The sequence below is a fragment of the Cervus elaphus genome, chromosome 4 (assembly GCF_910594005.1).
Source record: "Cervus elaphus chromosome 4, mCerEla1.1, whole genome shotgun sequence".
NCBI lineage: Eukaryota > Metazoa > Chordata > Mammalia > Artiodactyla > Cervidae > Cervus > Cervus elaphus.
The window spans coordinates 27,384,533-27,404,388 of NC_057818.1; the positions used below are offsets into that span (position 1 = coordinate 27,384,533).

Consider the following 19,856-nt stretch of genomic DNA (forward strand, 5'->3'; position numbering starts at 1 on the left):
TATGAAGCATCATCTTAATTCTTTCTGAGGTCAGAAACTTCTGTCTTACAGTCCATGCACCCGATTCCCTATTTTACTCTTAGGAGGCTTCATGTTCTGATTCTGTCTACTTGTTTCCTCTTAATGTCATTTTACTTTTTCTCAAACCCTCCTCACTCACTTCCATATTTCTCGTAAAGTTGAATCTAGAGGCTTGATAGGATTCAGGTTAACTATTTTGGAAAGAATACTTCATAGGTGATTCGGCATACATTATACTGCATGACGTCTATAGACACATACTATCAGGTTGTCCCACCAATAGTGTGTTAGGTTTGATCACTTGCATAGCGTGGTGACCATCAGCTCTTCCCTTTGTAAAAATACATTGTCTTCTTTGTGGTTAGCCTGTAATCTGTGGGGTGATACTATAAAAAAAAAATATGTAATGCTTCACAGGTTCACCTTATCCTTATGCAGGGGCCATGCTAATCTTTCTGATATTCTTCCAATTTTACTCTGTGCTATGGAAGCAAGCGCTGATCTGGGTTTCATGCATACAGATGTCCCATCTCTTACCCCAGCACCTCCTCCGGCTCCAGGTGTCTGTTGACTGAGCTGAGAATATCCCCCAAATGTTCTAGTTTCCTTGGTAGTAGTTTTTTTCCCCATCCATGTTTAAGCTGTGTTTTTCTTTGCTCTAGTTTTTCTATCAATGTGATCCCATCTGCTTTCTATCTCATAGGAATTCATGTATCATCTGCTCTTCTGGTGGCACTCTTTATTGCTTTCCTATGTTTTTATGGGTTTCATGTGGAGACATGAAATACCTACAGCAGGGATCCTTAAGAACATGTGAGGCAGGAAGTAGGAAGGGTGGTGTGTATGGTTGTGTTCAATCAGACATCTCCAGCTAATCTTCGCTCTTGGAAACTGTATCATTTGGTAACAATGAGCAATTAGCTGAGGATGGAGATGGAAACCAGCTTATTACTGCCTGGTATTAATCAAATTAGGCTTCCCAAGTGGCTTGGTGGTAAAGAATCTGCCTGCAATGCAGGAGACACAGGAGATGTGGGTTTGATCCCTGGGTAGGGAAGATTCCATGGAAAAGGAAATGGCAATCCACTCCAGTATTCTTGCCTGGAAAACCCTATGGACAGAGGAGCCTGGTCGGCTACAGTCCATGGGGTCAAAAAGAGTTGGACATGAGGAACCCACCAGGCTCCTCTGTCTGTGGGATTTTCCAGGCAAGAATACTGGAGTGGGTTGCCATTCCCTTCTCCAGAGGATCTTCCCAACCTAGGGATCGAACCCACATCTCTGACGCCTCCTGCTCTGGCAGGCAGATTCTTTACCAGTGGTGCCAGCTGGGGGAAGAGACCCTAATCCAATATGGCCAGTGTCCTTATAAGAAAGAAACACCAGGGATGCGCCTGCATAGAGGAAAGGCCGTATGACGACATCATCTGCAACCAAGGAGAGAGGCCTCAGGAGAAACCAACCCTGATGACACCTTGATCTTGGACTTTCAGCCTCCAGTATGGTGAGAACTTTTCTGTTGTTTAAGCCACTCAGTCTGTGGTATTTTGTGGTTGTCTTAGCAAGCTAGTACACAGATCATGGAAGACATATATGCCTTACCAAGGAGTTTAGAATTTATTCTATAACCGAGGGACTTATCTGGTAGTCCAGTGGCTAACACTCCTTGATCCCAATGCAGGGAGCTGGGTTCAATCCCTAGTCAGGGAACTAGATCTCACATACCACAACTAAAGATACTGCATGCTACAGCTGAAGAAAAGAAAGATCCCATGTGCCGCAGCTAAGACCTGGCATAGCCAAATAATTTTTTTAAAAAAGAATTTATTCTGTAAACAGTGGGGAGCTGTTTGGATTGTAATCAGGGGAGTAACAGGATCAGATCTCTGGGGTAGAAAGATCACTGTGACAGCCGTGCAAAGGAACTTTGGAAGAAGGAGGGCGAAGAGGCAGGGGAAGCCTGGTCAGGAAGCATTTTTTGAGAGTACAGGTGAGAAGTGATGAGGGATTGAATAAAGGCAACTTCATAGACAAAAGGATGAAAAAAGGTAGAATCAGCAGAATCTATTGAAAGGTTGGCTATAGATACATGAGAGGAGAAGTAATACAAGATATTCTTCCCAGGGTCCTAAATTGGGCAGTGATTGTGGTGGGTATTTGTTTTACTCCTCAGCTTCCCCTTCCCTAAAAATGCCTAGATTATCATGCAGAAATTGGCCTTCAGTCTCCCCTGTTGTGCAGCCCGTGTGCTTTAAGGAAACTGACCCCCTCCCAGCTTTAAAAGTGTGCCATGAGCGCCTGCATGAGGGTTGTTGTGTCTGACTCTTTGCGACCCCATGGACTGTAGCCTACCAGGTTCCTCTGTCCATGGAATTTCCCAGGCAAGAATACTGGGGTGGGTTGCCATTTCTTTCTCCAGGGCCTTGAGTGACTTACACTAATTAGCTTATTCCATTGCTCTCACAGTAGTTTGGGGTTCAGGGGTATGTGATCTAAACCTGCCAGTGAGGATGAATGTCAGAATTCTCTATTGAGACCCAATGATCTCCTTGTTTTGGACAAAAATAAAGACCCTGAAGACTTGACTTAATTGGCAAACATTTTGTGACCCCAGGGGAATGATCCATAACTGGATGTGGCTATGTGCAGAGCAAAGCAACGATTAGATTCCTAGTGACATCCTTGGGCTGTTGGACCAATCAACCATGAACTTTTAGACTCCAGTTTCAGAGTCTAGAATCCCTTGTCACTTAAGCCAGTTTGAACTGGATTTTCCTGTTATTTGTCATATGAAGATACAGGTCATCAGGCAGATGACAGAGCCATTAACCAGCATATGCAAGGCAAAAGGAGGGACAAGTTTGGAAGAAGAGAAGTTTGGTCCTGAACTTCCACAATCCCACATCTTTGTCTTCTTTTTTTAAAAAAATTGGAGTAAAATTGATTTCCAGTGTCGTGTTTCTGCTGTACAACAGTGTGAATCAGCCGCATGTATACATATATCCCCTCCTTCTGGAGCCTTCTCTCCTCCATCCCACCCCTCTAGATCATCACGGAGCATGGAGCTGAGCTCCCTGTGTTATACGGCAGCTTCCCACTAGCTAGCTATTTTACACACAGTAGTGTGTATATGTCAATGCTATTCCCTCAATCCGCCCCACCCTCTCCTTTTCCTGCTGTGTCCACAAGTCCGTTCTCTATGTTTTTGTCTCTATTCCTGCCCTCCTAATCCCACGTCTTCACTAGAAGTTGATCCTTGAGTCTGGGGTGACACATCCTTGCATTTGTGTGCCTGCTGGAAAAGTCTTACTCACTCTTGAAGGCCCCCTTCTGATACCCCTTCCTCTGTAAAACCTTTGTAAACCCCTCTTCTGCCCAGGTCAGAATTCCCCCAGTCCTTCTGGACTTCTACATTTTGGACATGGCTCTGTTGGTCTCCCCTGCTGGCTCATATGGTAAAGAATCTGCCTGCAAGGCAGGCGAGCTGGGTTTGACCCCTGGGTCAGGAAGATCCCCTGGAGATGGCACCCCACTCCAGTATTCTTGCCTGGAGAATCCCATGGACAGAGGAACCTGGTGGGCTACAGTCCATGGGGTCACTAAGAGTCAGACACGACTGGATGACTAACACTTTTCACTTTTTCTATCACTTTTACCACCTATGTTACTATTTTCTCCACTAGGCACCATCCTCCTTAACAGCCCAGAACATTTCATATCAGTCTGTGCAGTCATGTGGGCAGCCCCAGGGCATCTAATAGGCATCTGAACATCTTTTTTAAAAAATGTTTATTTATTTAGGGCTGTGTTGGGTCTTTGTTGCTGTGCATGGGCTTTCCCTAGTTACGGTGAGCAGGACTACTCTCTAGTTGCGGTGCGCAGACTCCTCATTGAGGTGGCTTCTCTTGTTGTGAAGCACAGGCTCTAGGGCATCCCAACTTTAGTAGCTGCAGCACAATTGCCTTAGTTGCCCAGAGGTATGTGGGGTCTCCCCAGACCAGGGATTGAATCCGTGTCCCCTGCTTTGGCAGGTGGACTCCTAACTACTGCACCACCAAGGAAGTCTGACATCTGAACCTCTTAGTGAATAAATGACAGCCGTTCTTCTCCTATATTCCCCTCAGACTAATGGATTTACTTGCCACTCCACTACCTTCGGACTGAGAAAAACTCTGGCTCTCAGATCATGAATTAAATTACATAATAACTTGCCAGAAAAAGATAAATAGAAAGGAATGGGAGAAAAGGGTATTTTTGTGGAGCTGGAACACAGAAAAAGAAAAGTTGGATTAAATGAGTTACCTCTATTAGAATGATGTGATATCTGCTCCTTTGCCAAGTTAAGAGGGTGACATACACAGAGACAAAGTCTCTGAATATATAAGATGGATTTACGATTTCTGCTGAAGATGGTGGGAAGAATCTAAAATTGGAGCTACCCACACATAAGGTCGCATTATGCCCATCAATTTATTTTGATCTCATTGAAGGCGTTTTGAAGCAGTGCTCAAGAAATAGCTCAACCAACAGAACATTTAAATTATGTAAAAATGAACTCCAGTGATTTAAATCCATTAACCTTATATAATAAGGTTTCAAACATAGTACTGTAATTTAGAAATTTAAAAAGTTTAAGAACTTGAACTCACAAGAGCTAAATTCTAGCAACGTTTGCAGGGGAAATTTGAAGAATAATCATTTATCATTTTCAAGTACATTTAGAAACTTAAGTTGAGGGGAGCAGGGAGCAGGTGTAGTCAAGCCTTGATCAATGATGAGAATAATGAATGATGATAGTTACTTAACAAATTTTATTGAGTGCTTGCCATGTGCCAAGCATCGTTTGGGATGCTGAGGTTACAGCGATGAACGAATGTGTATGAAGAATGATGATAAGGAGGATAGTTATTGAACACTTACTATAGTCCAGGCCCTGAACTAAGTGCTCTTTGAAGACTGGCTTGTTCATTCCAGTTACTATCATATATATCGTCCCCATTTTACAGATGCAGGAGCTAAGCTTCTGGTAAATAACTCACCAAAGGTCCAGAGCCAGTTAAAGTGTTGGAAGTTGGGCTCTATGCAGGCTTGTTGAATCCCAGAGTAACACACCAACTGAGCATTAATGGCTGCTAGGCATGTCTCATAGGTAGGAAACTATGACAAGCCATTTAAAATCTTATCTACGTTTAAAAAAAATAGCATTTATTTAATTTATTTGGCTGCTCCAGGTCTTAGTTTCAGCAGGTGAGATTTAGGTCCCTGACCAGAGATCTAACCCACACCCCCTGCAATGGGAGCTCTGAATCTTAGCCCCTGGACCACCAGGGAAGTTCCTAAATTTTATCTACTCTCTACTTAAGCATTCACCAAACTTTAACAAGTGTATTAATAAGTGAGCAAACCTGGTCAATGAGCTTCCATTGTGGCACTGGAGTGACTGGAGCTCCTGGATGTAGAAAGTTAGATGTGGCTGAACCTGTACGTCGGCAAAGTATATTTAACCACCTAAAGCCAGTGTTTTCAATGTTTCACAGCTACCCTCTATGACTGCTGTGATATCTGCACTTGTACTACTTTTTATTTAAAACTGATTCATTATTTTCTTCTCATGTTTTAAAGCAGCGGTCCCCACTCTTTCTGGCACCAGGGACCAGTTTTGTGGAAGACAACTTTTCCATGGACTTGGGGGAGGGGGATCGGGGAGATGGAGAGTGGGGATGCTTTTGGGATGATTCGAGCATATTACATTTATTGTGCACTTTATTTCTATTATTATTACATCAGCTCTGCCTCAGGTCATCTGACATTAGATCCCAGAGGTTGGGACCCCTTGTTTTAAAGGAAAATAATATCACTACTATAAATAAAGTTTATTTATATATAGATAATATATATTTATATATATATATATATATATATAGCGATAAATATTTAGGAAGTGCCTACCCTGGTGGCTCAGATGGTAAAGAATCTGCCTGCCATGCGGGAGACCTGGGTTTGATCCCTGGGTTGGGAAGATCCCCTGGAGGAGGGCATGGCAACCCACTCCAGTATTCTCGCCTGGAGAATCCCCATGGACAGAGGAGCCTGGTGGGCTACAGTCCATGGGGTTGCAAAGAGTCGAACACGACTCTGACTAAACACACACACAGCTCACCATGCACTAAGCAGCAGGGATACCCCAGTGAAAGAGACACCAGAAAGAACCCTGCCCTCACTGATCTAAGGTTCTAGTAGGGCTGACAGTGAGCAAGGTAAGTAAGTAAAACAGGCAGGATGTTACTGAGTGGTCAGTGCTAGGGGGGGAAAGGGAGGGGATATTGGGTGTCCGTGGAGGAGATTTAAAATTGTAGGTAGGATGGCTAGGGAAGGCCTCGGTTACTTGGCTAGAGCTGCATTTATTCAAGGTGACTTTGGAGGAAACTCTGAATGGGACCAGCCATGTGGAAATATGAGAGAAAGGCGATCTAGGGAAGAGGAACAGACAGGGCAAAGCCCTGAGGAATGAATGAGTGTGCCAGGGTTTCAAGGAACAGTAAGGAAGCCATTGGCAGAAGCAAGACTAGATAGGAAGCTACGGAACAATCTAGGCAAGAGATGATGATGGCCTGGACCAGAGTGATAAGCAATGGTTACATTCTAGAAATATTATGAAGGCAGAGGCAGCATTCACTGATGGACCAGTAAGAGGGTGTAAGTTCTGGCTAAGCAAGCAACTGGAAGGATGGTTTCCTTAACCCACCCCCGGAGGTCCTCCCCAACCCACTACCCTGCATTTGGATTTCCATTACTTGCACCACAGCCTCCCCAACTCAAAGGAAGAAATTTAGAAAGCATTGGTATTCAGAAGAAAAAAAAAAGTCTAAAAAGAAATACAAAACAGAAAGTACTGGTACTTAAGAAAAAAAAATTAGAGCTGCACATTGTTTTGCTTTATCTACAATCTGTGTAGGGATTTCCCTGGCAGCCCAGTGGTTAGGACTTCACTTCCAAAGCAGAGCATGCAGGTTTGATCCCTGGTTGGGGAGCTAAGATCCCACACAACTCTCAGCAGGGGGAAAAAAAAAATCATAAGAAAAAACCAACCCAGAAGCAATATTGTAACAAATTCAGAAAGGCTTTAAACATGGTCCATATCAAAAATAAAAAATTTTTTTTAAAGTCTGTATATGTCACACAGTTCTACAATTCTCCAATCTTGAAATGATTACAGTAGAAAAATTACTCTGCTTTTTAGGGATTCAGCAGATACTTTTCAGAAGACTGAAATTCCATATATTGTAAATATACTGATTATACTCTGAATATTATAGGTATACTGAAATTCTGTTCAGTGTAATTCTGGTACATAGACATACTAAGAAACAGAAGCTTTTGCTTCTCTTAAAAGTGAAAGTGAAAGTCACTCAGTCGTGTCCAACTCTTTGTGACCCCATGGACTATATAGTCCACGGAATTCTCCAGGCCAGAATACTGGAGTGGGTAGCCTATCCCTTCTCCAGGGGATCTTTCCAACCCAGGGATCAAACCCAGGTTTTCCACATTGCAGGTGGATTCTTTACCAGCTGAGCCACAAAGGAAGCCTGGCTCTTAAAATTTAGGCTATAAACAGATCTCTATTTGATAAAACTTGGTGTCACTTTTGTCAAAGAATTAATGCAACTGTCTAGCATCATAAGCTCAAACTTGCACTCATTTCACTTTTTGTGATTTATTCACTTATTAGTTCAAGGAGAAAACAGACTAGAGAAAAAGCATATAAAGAATAACAGTTTCAAAAAAAAAAAAAAAAAAGAATAACAGTTTCACGATGAGCCATGACATTAAATAAGCAAAACAAGATATTCTGATTTTATCTTAAACACTGGCCTATTACCTTAGGATCAAAATAAGTGTGGTATTTGAGTTTAGAGCCAATATTCTGGTCTCTGCACAAAAGTAATGCCTTTCTTTGGCACTGACAGATCATTAAGCATCCATCTCAACTGTTTCAATGTAAAAAATAGCTTACTATCTTTGTCAGCAAATAACCTGCCATGCCTTCAATTAGACAAATTCACTTATATTTCTACCCCAAACTATATCCAGTGCCCTACATCCATTTCACCAGAGAAATTAGAAGTTTTGGCTAGTAACTCTGTTTATTTTGGTATTAGATAGTGTAGCAAACTGAACATTTAAAATATGATTTTTTAAAAAAGACTCTCATATAACTACCACAAAATAGATAACCCTGGTGATCCAGTGGTTAGCGCTCTGTGTTTCCACTGCCAAGGGTATGGGTTCAATCCCTGGTAGGAGAACTAAGATCCCTCAAGCTGTGTGGTGTGGATGAAAAAAAAAAAAAAAGTAAAGAAAAAGGCTCTTAGGTAACTATCACAAAATACTGAGCAGATAACTAGAAGTCCAAGGCTGGTTTTTCCACTGGGCTGTAGACCTGCCTGTTCAGCTTCTGGACTCCACAAGTGCAAACTCGAACTCATATTTTGCCTCAAACTGCCTGTGCTCTGTAGAGCTATCAGCGTCACCTCCATCCACCTAGCTGACCAAGTTAGAGACCCGGATTCTCTCTGATCATCTCTGTGCTTTCCTTCCTGTATCCAACTACTTTCCAGGTACTTCCCACTGTGTGTGCATGCTCAGCTGTGTCTGACTCTTCTGCAGCCCACGGACTGTAGCCCGCCCTGGGATAGAACCCATGTCTCCTGCATTGGCAGGCGGATTTTTTATCAATGTGATACCCAACACAGCTTCCCTGCATCTGACCTTTCTCTTCCTCACTGCCAGGATATGCTTTTTAAAGCCCAAGTATATGTCTTTACTTGCTCAAAAGCCTTACTTTTTCTCCTCTGTTTTCAACGGAATAGCCTAAATCTCTTAGAATAGCACCCAAGCTTTCCATTATTCAGTCCACTCTCCCACTGCCTCTTGTTTGGATGATGCCCAGGGTTTAACTTCCACTGGTCACTGAATGATTGCACAGAGCGGTCAACGCCACTGAAAGAAGTTTCATTACTCACAGTTCCCAGGAATAGGGGCACACACCAAGCCATGCGGGGCCACACGGGGAAGCACTGGGTTCAGTCAGGAGGCTGAAGGAGGGAGGGGAGAAGATGGCCCAGAGTTTAGGGTGGCTTCTGTGGGAAGAAATAGGTGAGGTAGAGTAGATAAGTTTGAGCAAACTTGGGATTGGATGGTCGGAATCAGGTTGGTCTCTAATTGTCCACTACTTGGCCCTGGGGTGATTTAGGGAAGGGGAAATATTGTCTTGGTATGTGGGAGTTAGATAAAGGAAGTGGTTAGGATATAGGCTTTGGATCAGTTGCTTTGTCCATGGAAGGCAAGTTGTTTGTTACTCCCGGAATTAGCTCATCCTCAGACGAACAGTTCCTCCCAGGGCTGCAAGGCCCTAAAATGTCAAAGCATCGTAAAATGTAAAATAAAAAACATGATTAATACACATTCCTTTCCCATGAAGCCTCTGTTCACAGCCCTAGTCGCCCCAGAAAATGTCCTTTATGAATAAGTTCTGTAGTGCCTCTCTCAACACTCCACCACCACCCAGAGCCCTGACTGAGTAACGCCCCCAAGTCTGGTACCATGGAACATGACCCTTCCCTGTCCCTCTCCCCCTGGACCAGTAATGGCCCTGGACACAGGCAACCACTCCACAGAGGGGCTGGTCACCTGTGACCAGTGTGACCTGCCTGAAAGAGATGAATTGGGCCGATCAGATTTCCTCTTTTAAGGATTTAAAATGAGAGCCATAAAAACAGATAGCAAATTGATGTTAAGATGAACTGGGAGGTTCTGAAGTAGCCTCAGGACCTTTGCAAACCATGTGTGCTGTGTGTGTAAACCTTTCCTCCCACTGTAATCTATGAAAGTGAAGTCGCTCAGTCGCGTCCGACTCTTTGCGACCCGGTGGACTCGTAGCCTACCAGGCTCCTCCGTCCATGGGATTCTCCACGCAAGAATACTGGAGTGGGTTGCCATTTCCTTCTCCAGGGGATCTTCCCAAATACCACAAATAGTCCATAATAATTATCTGGGGCTAGTGCTAGAGTTTTGCTCTGTTTTGAATGTTTCTTTCAAGTACCAGCATTAACAGAGATTCACAGAGACTGACAAAATGTAAAGTCAGACTGGATCAGGTCAGAGAGGGAAGGTGCAATGAAGCCCCCAAGTGTGTTGCAAAGTGTTTTAAATTTCATATAAACATTTAAAGGACCACGATCTAGTGCAAAGGCACTTTCCAGTTTCAAAGCAATCTCCAGTTTTATTTAAAGTTCTCACACCCGACTACACTGCTGAAAAAAAAAACACTCTGGGCAGAGGTCAAGTATTGCTCCACCTCCTCCAGGTAGCGCAGAAGCAAATCCGCAGACTTTGTCGATTGCTCCTGTCTGGGCAGACCAGCCTGGATCGACTGCTCCCGTCTGGCCCGTCTGCGGGCGCGGGAAAAGAGTTTGAATCCAGCCTGACTGCCGCAGCGACCTCCTCAACCTTCACAATCCTGATCAGCCTCAGACGCCTCCTCCCTTTACATCCTTGACTCCTGGAAGTCTCTCGAATCACGAGAGTGGAAACGGAGAAGCTCAAGCCGCCGCCATGTCCGAGGCTTATTTCCGGGTGGAGTCGGGTGCGCTGGGTTCTGAGGAGAATTTTCTTTCCTTGGACGACATTCTGATGTCCCACGAGAAGCTCCCGGTGCGCACGGAGATCCCCATGCCGCGCCTCGGCGCTTTCTTCCTAGACCGGAGCGGAGGGGCCGAGACTGACAACGCGATCCCTGAGGTAAGCTATCCCGTCTGGAAAAACTACAACTCCAGGTAGGACTTGCGGGCTTTGGGGCGCCGCGTCGCCGGGCGCGATGCCCTCTGGGATTTGTAGTTTTACAGGGAGGCCGAGCCGCGCGCTGAATCCTGTTCGCTGCGCGCCCCACTCCCACCCCCCACAGCCTTCGCGACCCCTGCGGAAACTAAATTTATACTGGGTCGTCAGGCTCCCTCCATCACGGATTTCGTTTTTGAAACTACCAAATTCAGCAGTGTGTTTTCAACCGGTGTGTGTTGGCGCCTACGGACTACTTGACCAGGGTTCTGATCCTTTTTTGCCTTAAAGCACAACAGTGTTGGCTTGTGTAGGAGCAAATGATGTCTGGGAGCTGCAAATTGCTAAATTCGTTCCTGAAATGATGATGGCATGAGCAACCATTTCCTGAAAGCTTTTAGTGCGGGCATCTATTACCCCTTTAGTCCTTTAACAACCCTATAGTCAGATGTTGTTACACATAAAGAAACTGAAGCCTAAATATGTTGGATAACTTGGCCAGGGTGCCAGGGTCTTATTGTAAGTGGGGAGCTGGGATTCGAACTTAGTACTGCATGACTTCATATTCGAGTTTGTCCCAGGAACATGACTTATAATGGTTCTTATTTTAAAATACTTATTTATTTATGTATCTGCCTGGGCGTCTTAGTTGCCACATGCGAACCCTTAGTTTTGGCATGTGGGATCTGGTTCCCTGACCAGGGATGGAACCTGCCCCGGCCCGCATTGGGAGCTTGGAGTCTTAGCCACTAGACCATCAGGGAAGTCCCATAATGGTTTTTTTTTTTTTTTTTTTCTATTTAACCTAAGTTTTGTTTCGAAGGGCGTTTTTGTTTGGTCTGTTTTGAGTTATTTTTATCAAAGTGAGACCTGTGCAAAGTTTAAAAAGCCAAATAATACCCAAAGATTTATAGGAAAAAATAGGAGGCCCTGCCTTGCTCTCCCTGTGTCCTTTCCATTTCCACAGGATATGTCTCCTTTTTTCATAGTCTCTTCAAAATTCACCTCCGTATTTCTAATTAATGTTCTTAAATTTATCTTGAGTTTTTAAACTTTTAGACATTATTTTTTGACTTTCCATTAGAGTAGTTAATTAGTTGGTTCTCTTACACACAGATAAACAGAGGTGTACCATCCATATTTTATTAATATTTCCTTCGTTTTTACTTAATGTCCTTTTTCTGTTCCAGGTTCCCATCCAGGACACCAAATTGCATTTAGTAATTGTGTGTCCTTAGGCTCCTCTTGGCTTTGACAGTTTATCAGACTTTTCTTGTTTTTAATGACCATGAATTTTGTGGAGTGCTGGCCAGGTATTTTGTTGAGAATATTCCTCATTTGGGATTTGTCTGTTGGTTTTCTCATGATGAGACTGTGTTTTGAGGAGGAAGATCATAGAGGTAAAGTGCCATTTTCACCACATCTTAACAAGGGTATATGCCATCAGCATGACTTGTGTTGATAGGAACCTTGATCACTTGAGCTATGTGGGATTTGTCAGCATTCTTCATTGTAAAGTTACTCTGTTTTTCCACCTTTCCAGACTGTTCTCTCTGGAAGGAAGTCATTATGTACAGCTATACTGAAGGAGAGGGGAATTATGGTCCCCTTCTTTGAGGGCACGATGTCTACATATACTATTTAGGATTCTTCTGTGTGGGAGATTTGTGTAGGAAGGTGTTTACTGACATATTTCATTGCATTCATAGACACAGGGCTATCAGATTTTCTATTCTAGTTTTACTCTTGGTACATGGTTTTTTTGTCCTAAGAATTTGACTAGTTCACCTAAATTTTCAAATATAGTGGTATAATGTTGTTCAAAATATCCTTTTACTATCTTTTAAACATCTGTACAATTATAGCTGTGTCCCACTTTTTATTTTTGATATTGAGAAATTATGATCTCTTTCTTAAGTAGTCTTACTAGGAGTTTATCACTTGTAGCAGTCTTTTAAAAGAACTGAATAATAACTCTGTTAGCTTTCTCATTTGCACCTTCATTTTTAGGTCATTTAGTTCTTATCTTAATTAGTTCTTTCCTTCTACTTTCTTTGGACTTAATTTTCTTTGTTCTCCTGCATCCATTCACATTTTGAGATGGGTACCTAGGTCATTGATTTTTCAGCTTTCTTTTTTACATTTTTAGCTGTGCTTTTCCTGTAGCTTTAACTACATTTCACAAGTTTTTATTTGATTGCCTAATTTTCACTGTGAATTCTTCTTTGACTCATGAATTATTGAGAAGACTGGTGCTTAGGTCCAACCATCTGGGGACTTCTCTATGTACAGTTTGGATTTTGATTTCTGGCTTAGTTCCACAGTGGCCAAACAACATAGTCTGAATGATTTCAGTTTTTTGAAAGTTAGCATTTGCTTTAAACCGCAGCATAAGATAACCATTCGGTTTGTGCTTGAAAGGGCTTCCCTGTGGCTCAGCGGTAAAAAAATGCATGTGTCACAGCAGGAGACTCAGGTTCAATTCCTGGGCCAGGAAGATCCCCAAGGAGAAGGAAATGGCAACCCACTCCAGTATTCTTGCCTGGGAAATCCCATGGACAGAGGAGCCTGGCGGGCTACAGTTCATGGGGTCACAAAAGAGTTGAACATGACTTAGCAACTAAACAATAGCGATGTGCTTGAAAAGTTCGATATTGTGAAGTCATGGTCTGCAATACATAATCTATATGTAAATTAGGTGAAGTTTTTATTTGTTTTGTTGAGATTGTCTGTATTGTTATTGATTTTTTTGTTTGCTCCTTCTCATTTATTGAAGAGATATGTTAAAGTCTCCCATGATGATTATAGATTTGCCATTTTTCCTTTTACTTTTGTTAATAGACAGATATTTCTATTTTTCTAATAGATATAATGACCATTTTATTATCAAAGGTCCCTCTTTATCTCTAGTAATGCTTCTTTCTTTTTTTTTTGCTTCTTTCTTTTGGTTACTGTTTGCATAACATTTTTTCCTTCCTTCTATTTTCTGTTATCTGCAGTTGGATAGTTTTTATTTACGTTAGTTAGGAAGACTTTCCCTTTGTGTCACATTTTTATTCTTCACTCTGTTTTTAGTATAGAAATCCTTTTTCTGACTCCATTCCATCATGACATAAAACTTCAGCCCACACAGTTCATTTCTTAAGTCATAACTACATCTTCTGTGTTTGGCACTCATTCCCCTAGAGAGAACAGGCAGTACTGATATTCATTCATTCCCTCAGGTCACGTGCATAGTAACACATTTACTATGTTACTTGTCTTTAAAACCTACAATCCTGTGTGCTACAGGGCACAAAGCTTGAACTCCCTTTGTGGCTGGCAAAGGGACTTTTTGACAACAAGCGGCGGATCCTTTCAGTGGAACTTCCCAAGATCTACCAGGAGGGTTGGAGGACTGTGTTCAGTGCAGATGCCAACGTGGTGGACCTCCACAAAATGGGACCACATTTCTATGGGTTCGGCTCCCAGCTCCTGCATTTTGACAGTCCAGAGAATGCCGACATCTCCCATTCTCTCCTGCAGGCAAGTAATTGACATGAAAACCTAAGGCATTGCGCAGGACTCAGGAGATAGCCGTGCTGGCCACCAGATGTTACTTTTACCCAGGGGAGTGTATGATTTATGTGATCAGTATGGTGTTATTCTAGGTCAGCCTACAGTTAGGCCGTGTTTGCCTATTGTATATACATGTAACTATGACTTGTGTGCTGCTCTTCATATTTGCTTGCTAAGAGTTGGAACCAACAGGAAATCCTGGAAATAAGAAAGGGGTAATGGTTGATCACAGGTGATAGGCAGAGGAGGCTCAGACCTCCTTCTGACTGGGTCCTAAACCGGATTCTCGCCTTTAAGTGTTCAGGGATTTAAAAAAAAATGTATCTGATTTCTCTCTGGCACTTCTTCCTCAGACGTTTGTTGGACGTTTCCGCCGCATCATGGATTCCTCCCAGAACGCTTACAATGAAGACACATCGGCACTTGTGGCCCGGCTAGACGAGATGGAGAGAGGCTTGTTTCAAACAGGGCAGAAAGGACTGAATGACTTTCAGTGTTGGGAGAAGGGGCAAGCGTCTCAGCTCACAGCTTCCAACCTGGTTCAGAACTACGCGAAGAGAAAATTCACTGACATGGAAGACTGAAGGCCAGAAGAACACAGAATTTCTCCCTGTAGACTTATCCCTCCGTGCGTCCTTGATAGGAGCCAAGTTGACCTTGTAAAGGGCCAGAATCACGTCCCATCTTGTGGCTTATTCCCTGTAGCAGCGTCAGGAGTGGTATGATCTGGTGGGGAAACGACATGCTGGGGGTTGTCCCTGGCCCTCTGAGTCTTCCAGGACTGTCCTAACTGCTGACCCACAGCCTAGGCCTCCTTAACCCAGGAACCCACAGCCAAGGTCCTTCGTAAAGAAGGATCATTAACACATACATCGCAATAGACTTAGAACTGGGATTCCTTGTGTCTGGGAGTTTGGACAGCCTTCGATGTCCAGTTTCACCAGCTCCAAAGGATGGGTACAATTGGACCTTCCCAGCCTGCTCATAAGACGTCCTCTTGAGCTGAACTGCCTCATCTTCCTTGTGGTTGTACAAAGGACAGTACCACCGGAGATGCTGGCCCTCCTTGTTAAGTATCTCCTGCCACCTGCCTATGGGGAATTACCCAGTTTCCAAAAACAGTTGCCAGGAATAAGGAAGGAAAAGGGGAAAGGCCGATGCGTGGCCTGGCTTTTACTAAACAGAAGACGTTGCTTTCCTTTTCTGTGATGAGGGCTTCATACACTGGACTTCACAGAACTCTACAGTCAGCCTAGATGGGAAGTGGTTAAACTGAGCTTGTTTTTGCCTCTGAGATCCTCAGTTACTCCTTGCCTTCCCTAGGAAAGCTGTCAGAAAGTCATTTGGAATTGCAAAGTAGTTATTAAAGGGTGTTAACCAGCCCTTCTTACACTGAGATCAGGACTTCAGTGTTGCTGATTAAGAGCTCTGTTTGAGGAGCTTAGCATGGCAGACGTGAGTGGGCTAGAGACCTCGGTCATGGTTTTTTCCTCTTCAAGAAATTTTGCAATATGATTATATAGTGGATTCCTGACCAGTTACCAAGAGTCTCTGTAAGCAACCACAAAACTCTTTCCCTGGAGAGCAAGGAAGAAACGCCAGCAGGGTAGGAAACGGCATCCCGGGACCCACTGGACCTTTTGAAGGACAGTTATCACCACGCCATGGCTCCCTTCCCAGCTTCCCACAGCTGGTGAAAATCACCTTTGTCAGTGGAAATCACAGTGGAATTTGGGTCTCCAGATTGGGCAGATGTCTTGATGCAAACTTAGAATGTCAGAAATGTTTTTTAAATGCCTGTTTTAAGATGGAACTGATGTTTTTAAAGTTTTATTTTGGTGCTAAATAAATGATCCACTTTGCACATGAATACGGTCTGTACAAGTGCTATTTCTGGAACTCGAGTACTACAGATGATCAGACAAAGCTCTCAGAGAATTTGATCTTTGATTATACTTGACAGTAATGCCCAAATAAATCCATGTTTCAGCAACTGCTCTTTTGTTTGCACAATACTCATAAATATGGGAGACATTCCCTATAGGGATGGGCTGTGTTCTAGAGAAGAGGGACTTCCGTTGATGTCACAGCATTCACATGTAGCCCGGACCCCAAGAAATAATTCAGAGTCAGTGAGAAAAGCATACTATTTAATTTTTGAATTCACAGACAGCTTTGTTTATAAAGCCAATCCTAAGGCTGCTACCATTGTTTTTTGCCATGCCACTCTGCATGTGGGATCCTAGTTCCCTGACCAGGGACCAAACCCACGACCCCTGGAGTGGAAGCTCAGAATCTTTGACTACCAGACCACCAGGGACCCTAGTGCCATTTTTTATTTTATTAGAAACAATTTTTTCCTCAGAGGCCACACATCAAGAATATGTGAGTACGCACATGCAAAATATATTTCATTTTAAATTTTGAACAAATTATATTGCAAGAGCTTCTGAAGCCCCATCTCCAAATTACAAATTTGCCTTCCAGGCTGTCAATTCCAAACCCTCTTCCCCACAACCATCCCCCAAATCAGTCTCTTGGTGCCTTCAAAGAGGTGATTTTTTTAAGTCAACAAATTGGCTCAAATACCAAATAACTCTTAACAACTTATTGACCAGAGATATATTAATATGTCTTTTGTTACCCAAACGTTATTGACTGGAGTGTTTCAATATTCACTTACAAAACAAATCGCTGACCACAGGCGTTAGTTTCTGCAAAAATCCCCCAGTCACTAAAAATCAAGGGGGGATGTACACTCTTTTCCCTTAAGGGCTCTTTCCCCAGGTAATTCTGGCCTTAATTATATACAAAAGACCTCGCCATCTTCAGGCTTTCCCTTGAGGTACAAGTTGCTGAGAGGAGCCGAGGCTTGGTCTCCTAGGTCAGTTCCTTACTCTCCTGACCTCTGTGTTTTGGATGGCTCCAGCCTCGATCCTTGGACCTCTCCTAACCATTCTGACTCCCTCCAATGTCGTTTGTCAAGTTTTAAATACCACCTCCTATATGCTGACGACCCCCACATTCCATCTCCAGCCGGACCTCCTTTAAACTCCAAACTTGCAGCCAACCACCTTGACATTCCCCTTTAACATCTAGATCCCACGTGGCTAGGACTGAAGCCCTAATCTTACTCTCAGTCTCTTCCTGTCCTCTCTATCATCTCTGTTTCGACCACTCCATCTTTCCTTACTGCTTATGACAAGAATGTAGGAATCCTCCTTGGCCATCTTTCTCTTACTCTTATTATCCTTTGGATCAACTTTAAAATCATTGGCAGAACCTGCCCACATCCTCCCCACCTCCACTCCTGTCGAATGGCTGTGGTTACATCCCACCTGCCTCCCTGCTTTCATTCACCAGCCCCACCCCTAGCCTTCAGATTCTTCTTACCAAAGCAACCAGAGTGATCTTGTTCAAAAATAAATCAGGGACTACCCTGGTGGTCCAGTGGTTGAGACTCTTCACTCCCAATGAGGGAAGACCTGGGTTCGATCCCTGGGTTGGGAAGATCCCTGGAGGAGGGTATGGCAACCCACTCCAGTATTCTTGCCTGGAAAATCCCACAGACAGAGGAGCCTGGCAGGCTACAGTCCCTGGGGTTGCAAAAGAGTAGGACATGACTGAGTGACTAAACAGCTGTAGCCAGGGAACTAAGATCCCTGCATGCCAGGGAGTACAGCAGAAAACAAACAAACAAACAAAAACCAATCAGATCTTATTAGTTCTCTACTCCTCTTTGCGACCCCATGGACTGCAGCACGCCAGGCCTCCCTGTCCATCACCAACTCCCAGAGCTTACTCAAGCTCATGTCCATTGAGTCAGTGATGCCACCCAACGGTCTCATCCTCTGTCGTCCCCTTCTCCTCCCGCCCTCAATCTTTCCCAGCATCAGGGTCTTTTCAAATGAGTCAGCTCTTCGAATCAGTTGGCCAAAGTGTTTGGAGTTTCAGCTTCAGCATCAGGCCTTCCAATGAATATTCAGGATTGATTTTCTTTAGGGTTGACTGGTTTGATCTCCTTGCAGTCCAAGGGACTCTCAAGAGTCTTCTCCAACACCACAGTTCAAAAGCATCAATTCTTTGGTGCTCAGCTTTCTTTATAGTCTAACTCACATCCATACATGACTACTGGAAAAACCATAGCCTAGACTAGACAGACCTTTGTTGACAAAGTAATATCTCTGCTTTTTTTTTTTTTTTGTCTCTGCTTTTTACTATGGTGTCTAGGTTGGTCATAACTTTTCTTCTAAGGCATAAGTGTCTTTTAATTTCATGGCAGTAGTCACCATCTGCAGTGATTTTGGAGCCCAAAAGAATAAAGTCTGTCACTGTTTCCACTGTTTGTCCATCTATTTGCCATGAATTGATGGGACTGGATGCCATGATCTTAGTTTTTTGAATGTTGAGCTTTAGGCCAACATTTTCACTCTCTTTCACTTTTATCAAGAGGCTCTTTAGTTCTTATTCACCTTCTGCCGTAAGGATGGTGTCATCTGCATATCTGAGTTTATTGATATTTCTCCTGGCAATCTTGATTCCAGCTTGTGCTTCATCCAGCCCAGCATTTCTCATGATGTACTCTACATATAAGTTAAATAAGCAGGGTGACAATATACAGCCTTGATGTACTCCTTTTCCTATTTGGAACCAGTCTGTTGTTCCATGTCCAGTTCTAACTGTTGCTTCCTGACCTGCATATAGGTTTCTCAAGAGGCAGGTCAGGTGGTCTGGTATTCCCATCTCTTTCAGAATTTTCCAGTTTGCTATGATCCACACAGTCAAAGGCTTTGGCATAGTCAATAAAGCAGAAATAGATATTTTTCTGGAACTCTCTTGCTTTTTCAATGATCCAACGGATGTTGGCAATTTGATCTCTGGTTCCCCTGCCTTTTCTAAAACCAGCTTGAACATCTGGAAGTTCACAGTTCACATGTTGTTGAAGCCTGGCTTGGAGAATTTCGAGCATTACTTTACTAGCATGTGAGATGAATGCAATTGTGTGGTAGTTTGAGCATTCTTTGGCATTGCCTTTCTTTGGGATTGGAATGAAAACTGACCTTTTTCAGTCCTGTGGCCACTGCTGAGTTTTCCAAATTTGCTGGCATATTGAGTGCGGCACTTTCACAGCATCATCTTTCAGGATTTGAAATAGCTCAACTGGAATTCCATCACCTCCACTAGCTTTGTTCGTAGTGATGCTTCCTAAGGCCCACTTGACTTTGCATTCCAGGATGTTTGGCTCTAGGTGAGTGATCACACCACTGTGATTATCTGGATTGTGAAGATCTTTTTTGTACAGTTCTGTGTATTCTTGCCATCTCTTCTTAATATCTTCTGCTTTTGTTAGGTCCATACCATTTCTGTCCTTCATTGAGCCCATCTTTGAACGAAATGTTCCCTTGGTATCTCTAATTTTCTTCAGATCTCTAGTCTTTCCC

The 19,856-nt window shown here is 43.3% G+C and overlaps 1 protein-coding gene and 1 non-coding gene across 3 annotated transcripts; one reads left to right on the top strand and one right to left on the bottom strand.

Moving 5' to 3' along the window:
• Positions 1-416: 416 nt before the first annotated feature.
• LOC122692943 lies at positions 417-517 on the bottom strand. Its single transcript, XR_006340755.1, has one exon. It is a non-coding gene; the product is annotated as a U6 spliceosomal RNA (small nuclear RNA).
• Positions 518-10,327: 9,810 nt separating this feature from the next.
• GINS3 (GINS complex subunit 3) lies at positions 10,328-16,285 on the top strand. 2 transcript variants are annotated; one of them, XM_043898615.1, is made up of 3 exons: positions 10,342-10,821; positions 14,149-14,382; positions 14,769-16,285. In XM_043898615.1, the coding sequence occupies exons 1-3, from the start codon at positions 10,636-10,638 to the stop codon at positions 14,997-14,999; spliced, it is 651 nt and encodes a 216-aa protein (XP_043754550.1). In that variant the 5' UTR covers positions 10,342-10,635; the 3' UTR covers positions 15,000-16,285. The 2 variants fall into 2 exon arrangements, with proteins under 2 accessions (XP_043754551.1, XP_043754550.1); XM_043898616.1 differs by lacking the exon at positions 14,149-14,382 and having other exon boundaries at positions 10,328-10,821.
• The last annotated feature ends 3,571 nt before the right edge of the window (positions 16,286-19,856 follow it).

Bases quoted from the DNA above. Each gene is read 5' to 3' on its own strand.
- GINS3 (XM_043898615.1), top strand. From the start codon at position 10,636: ATGTCCGAGGCTTATTTCCGGGTGGAGTCGGGTGCGCTGGGTTCTGAG. The intron at 10,822-14,148 runs GTAAGCTATCCC...TGTGTGCTACAG, and splicing joins CTGACAACGCGATCCCTGAG to GGCACAAAGCTTGAACTCCC. The intron at 14,383-14,768 runs GCAAGTAATTGA...CTTCTTCCTCAG, and splicing joins TCTCCCATTCTCTCCTGCAG to ACGTTTGTTGGACGTTTCCG.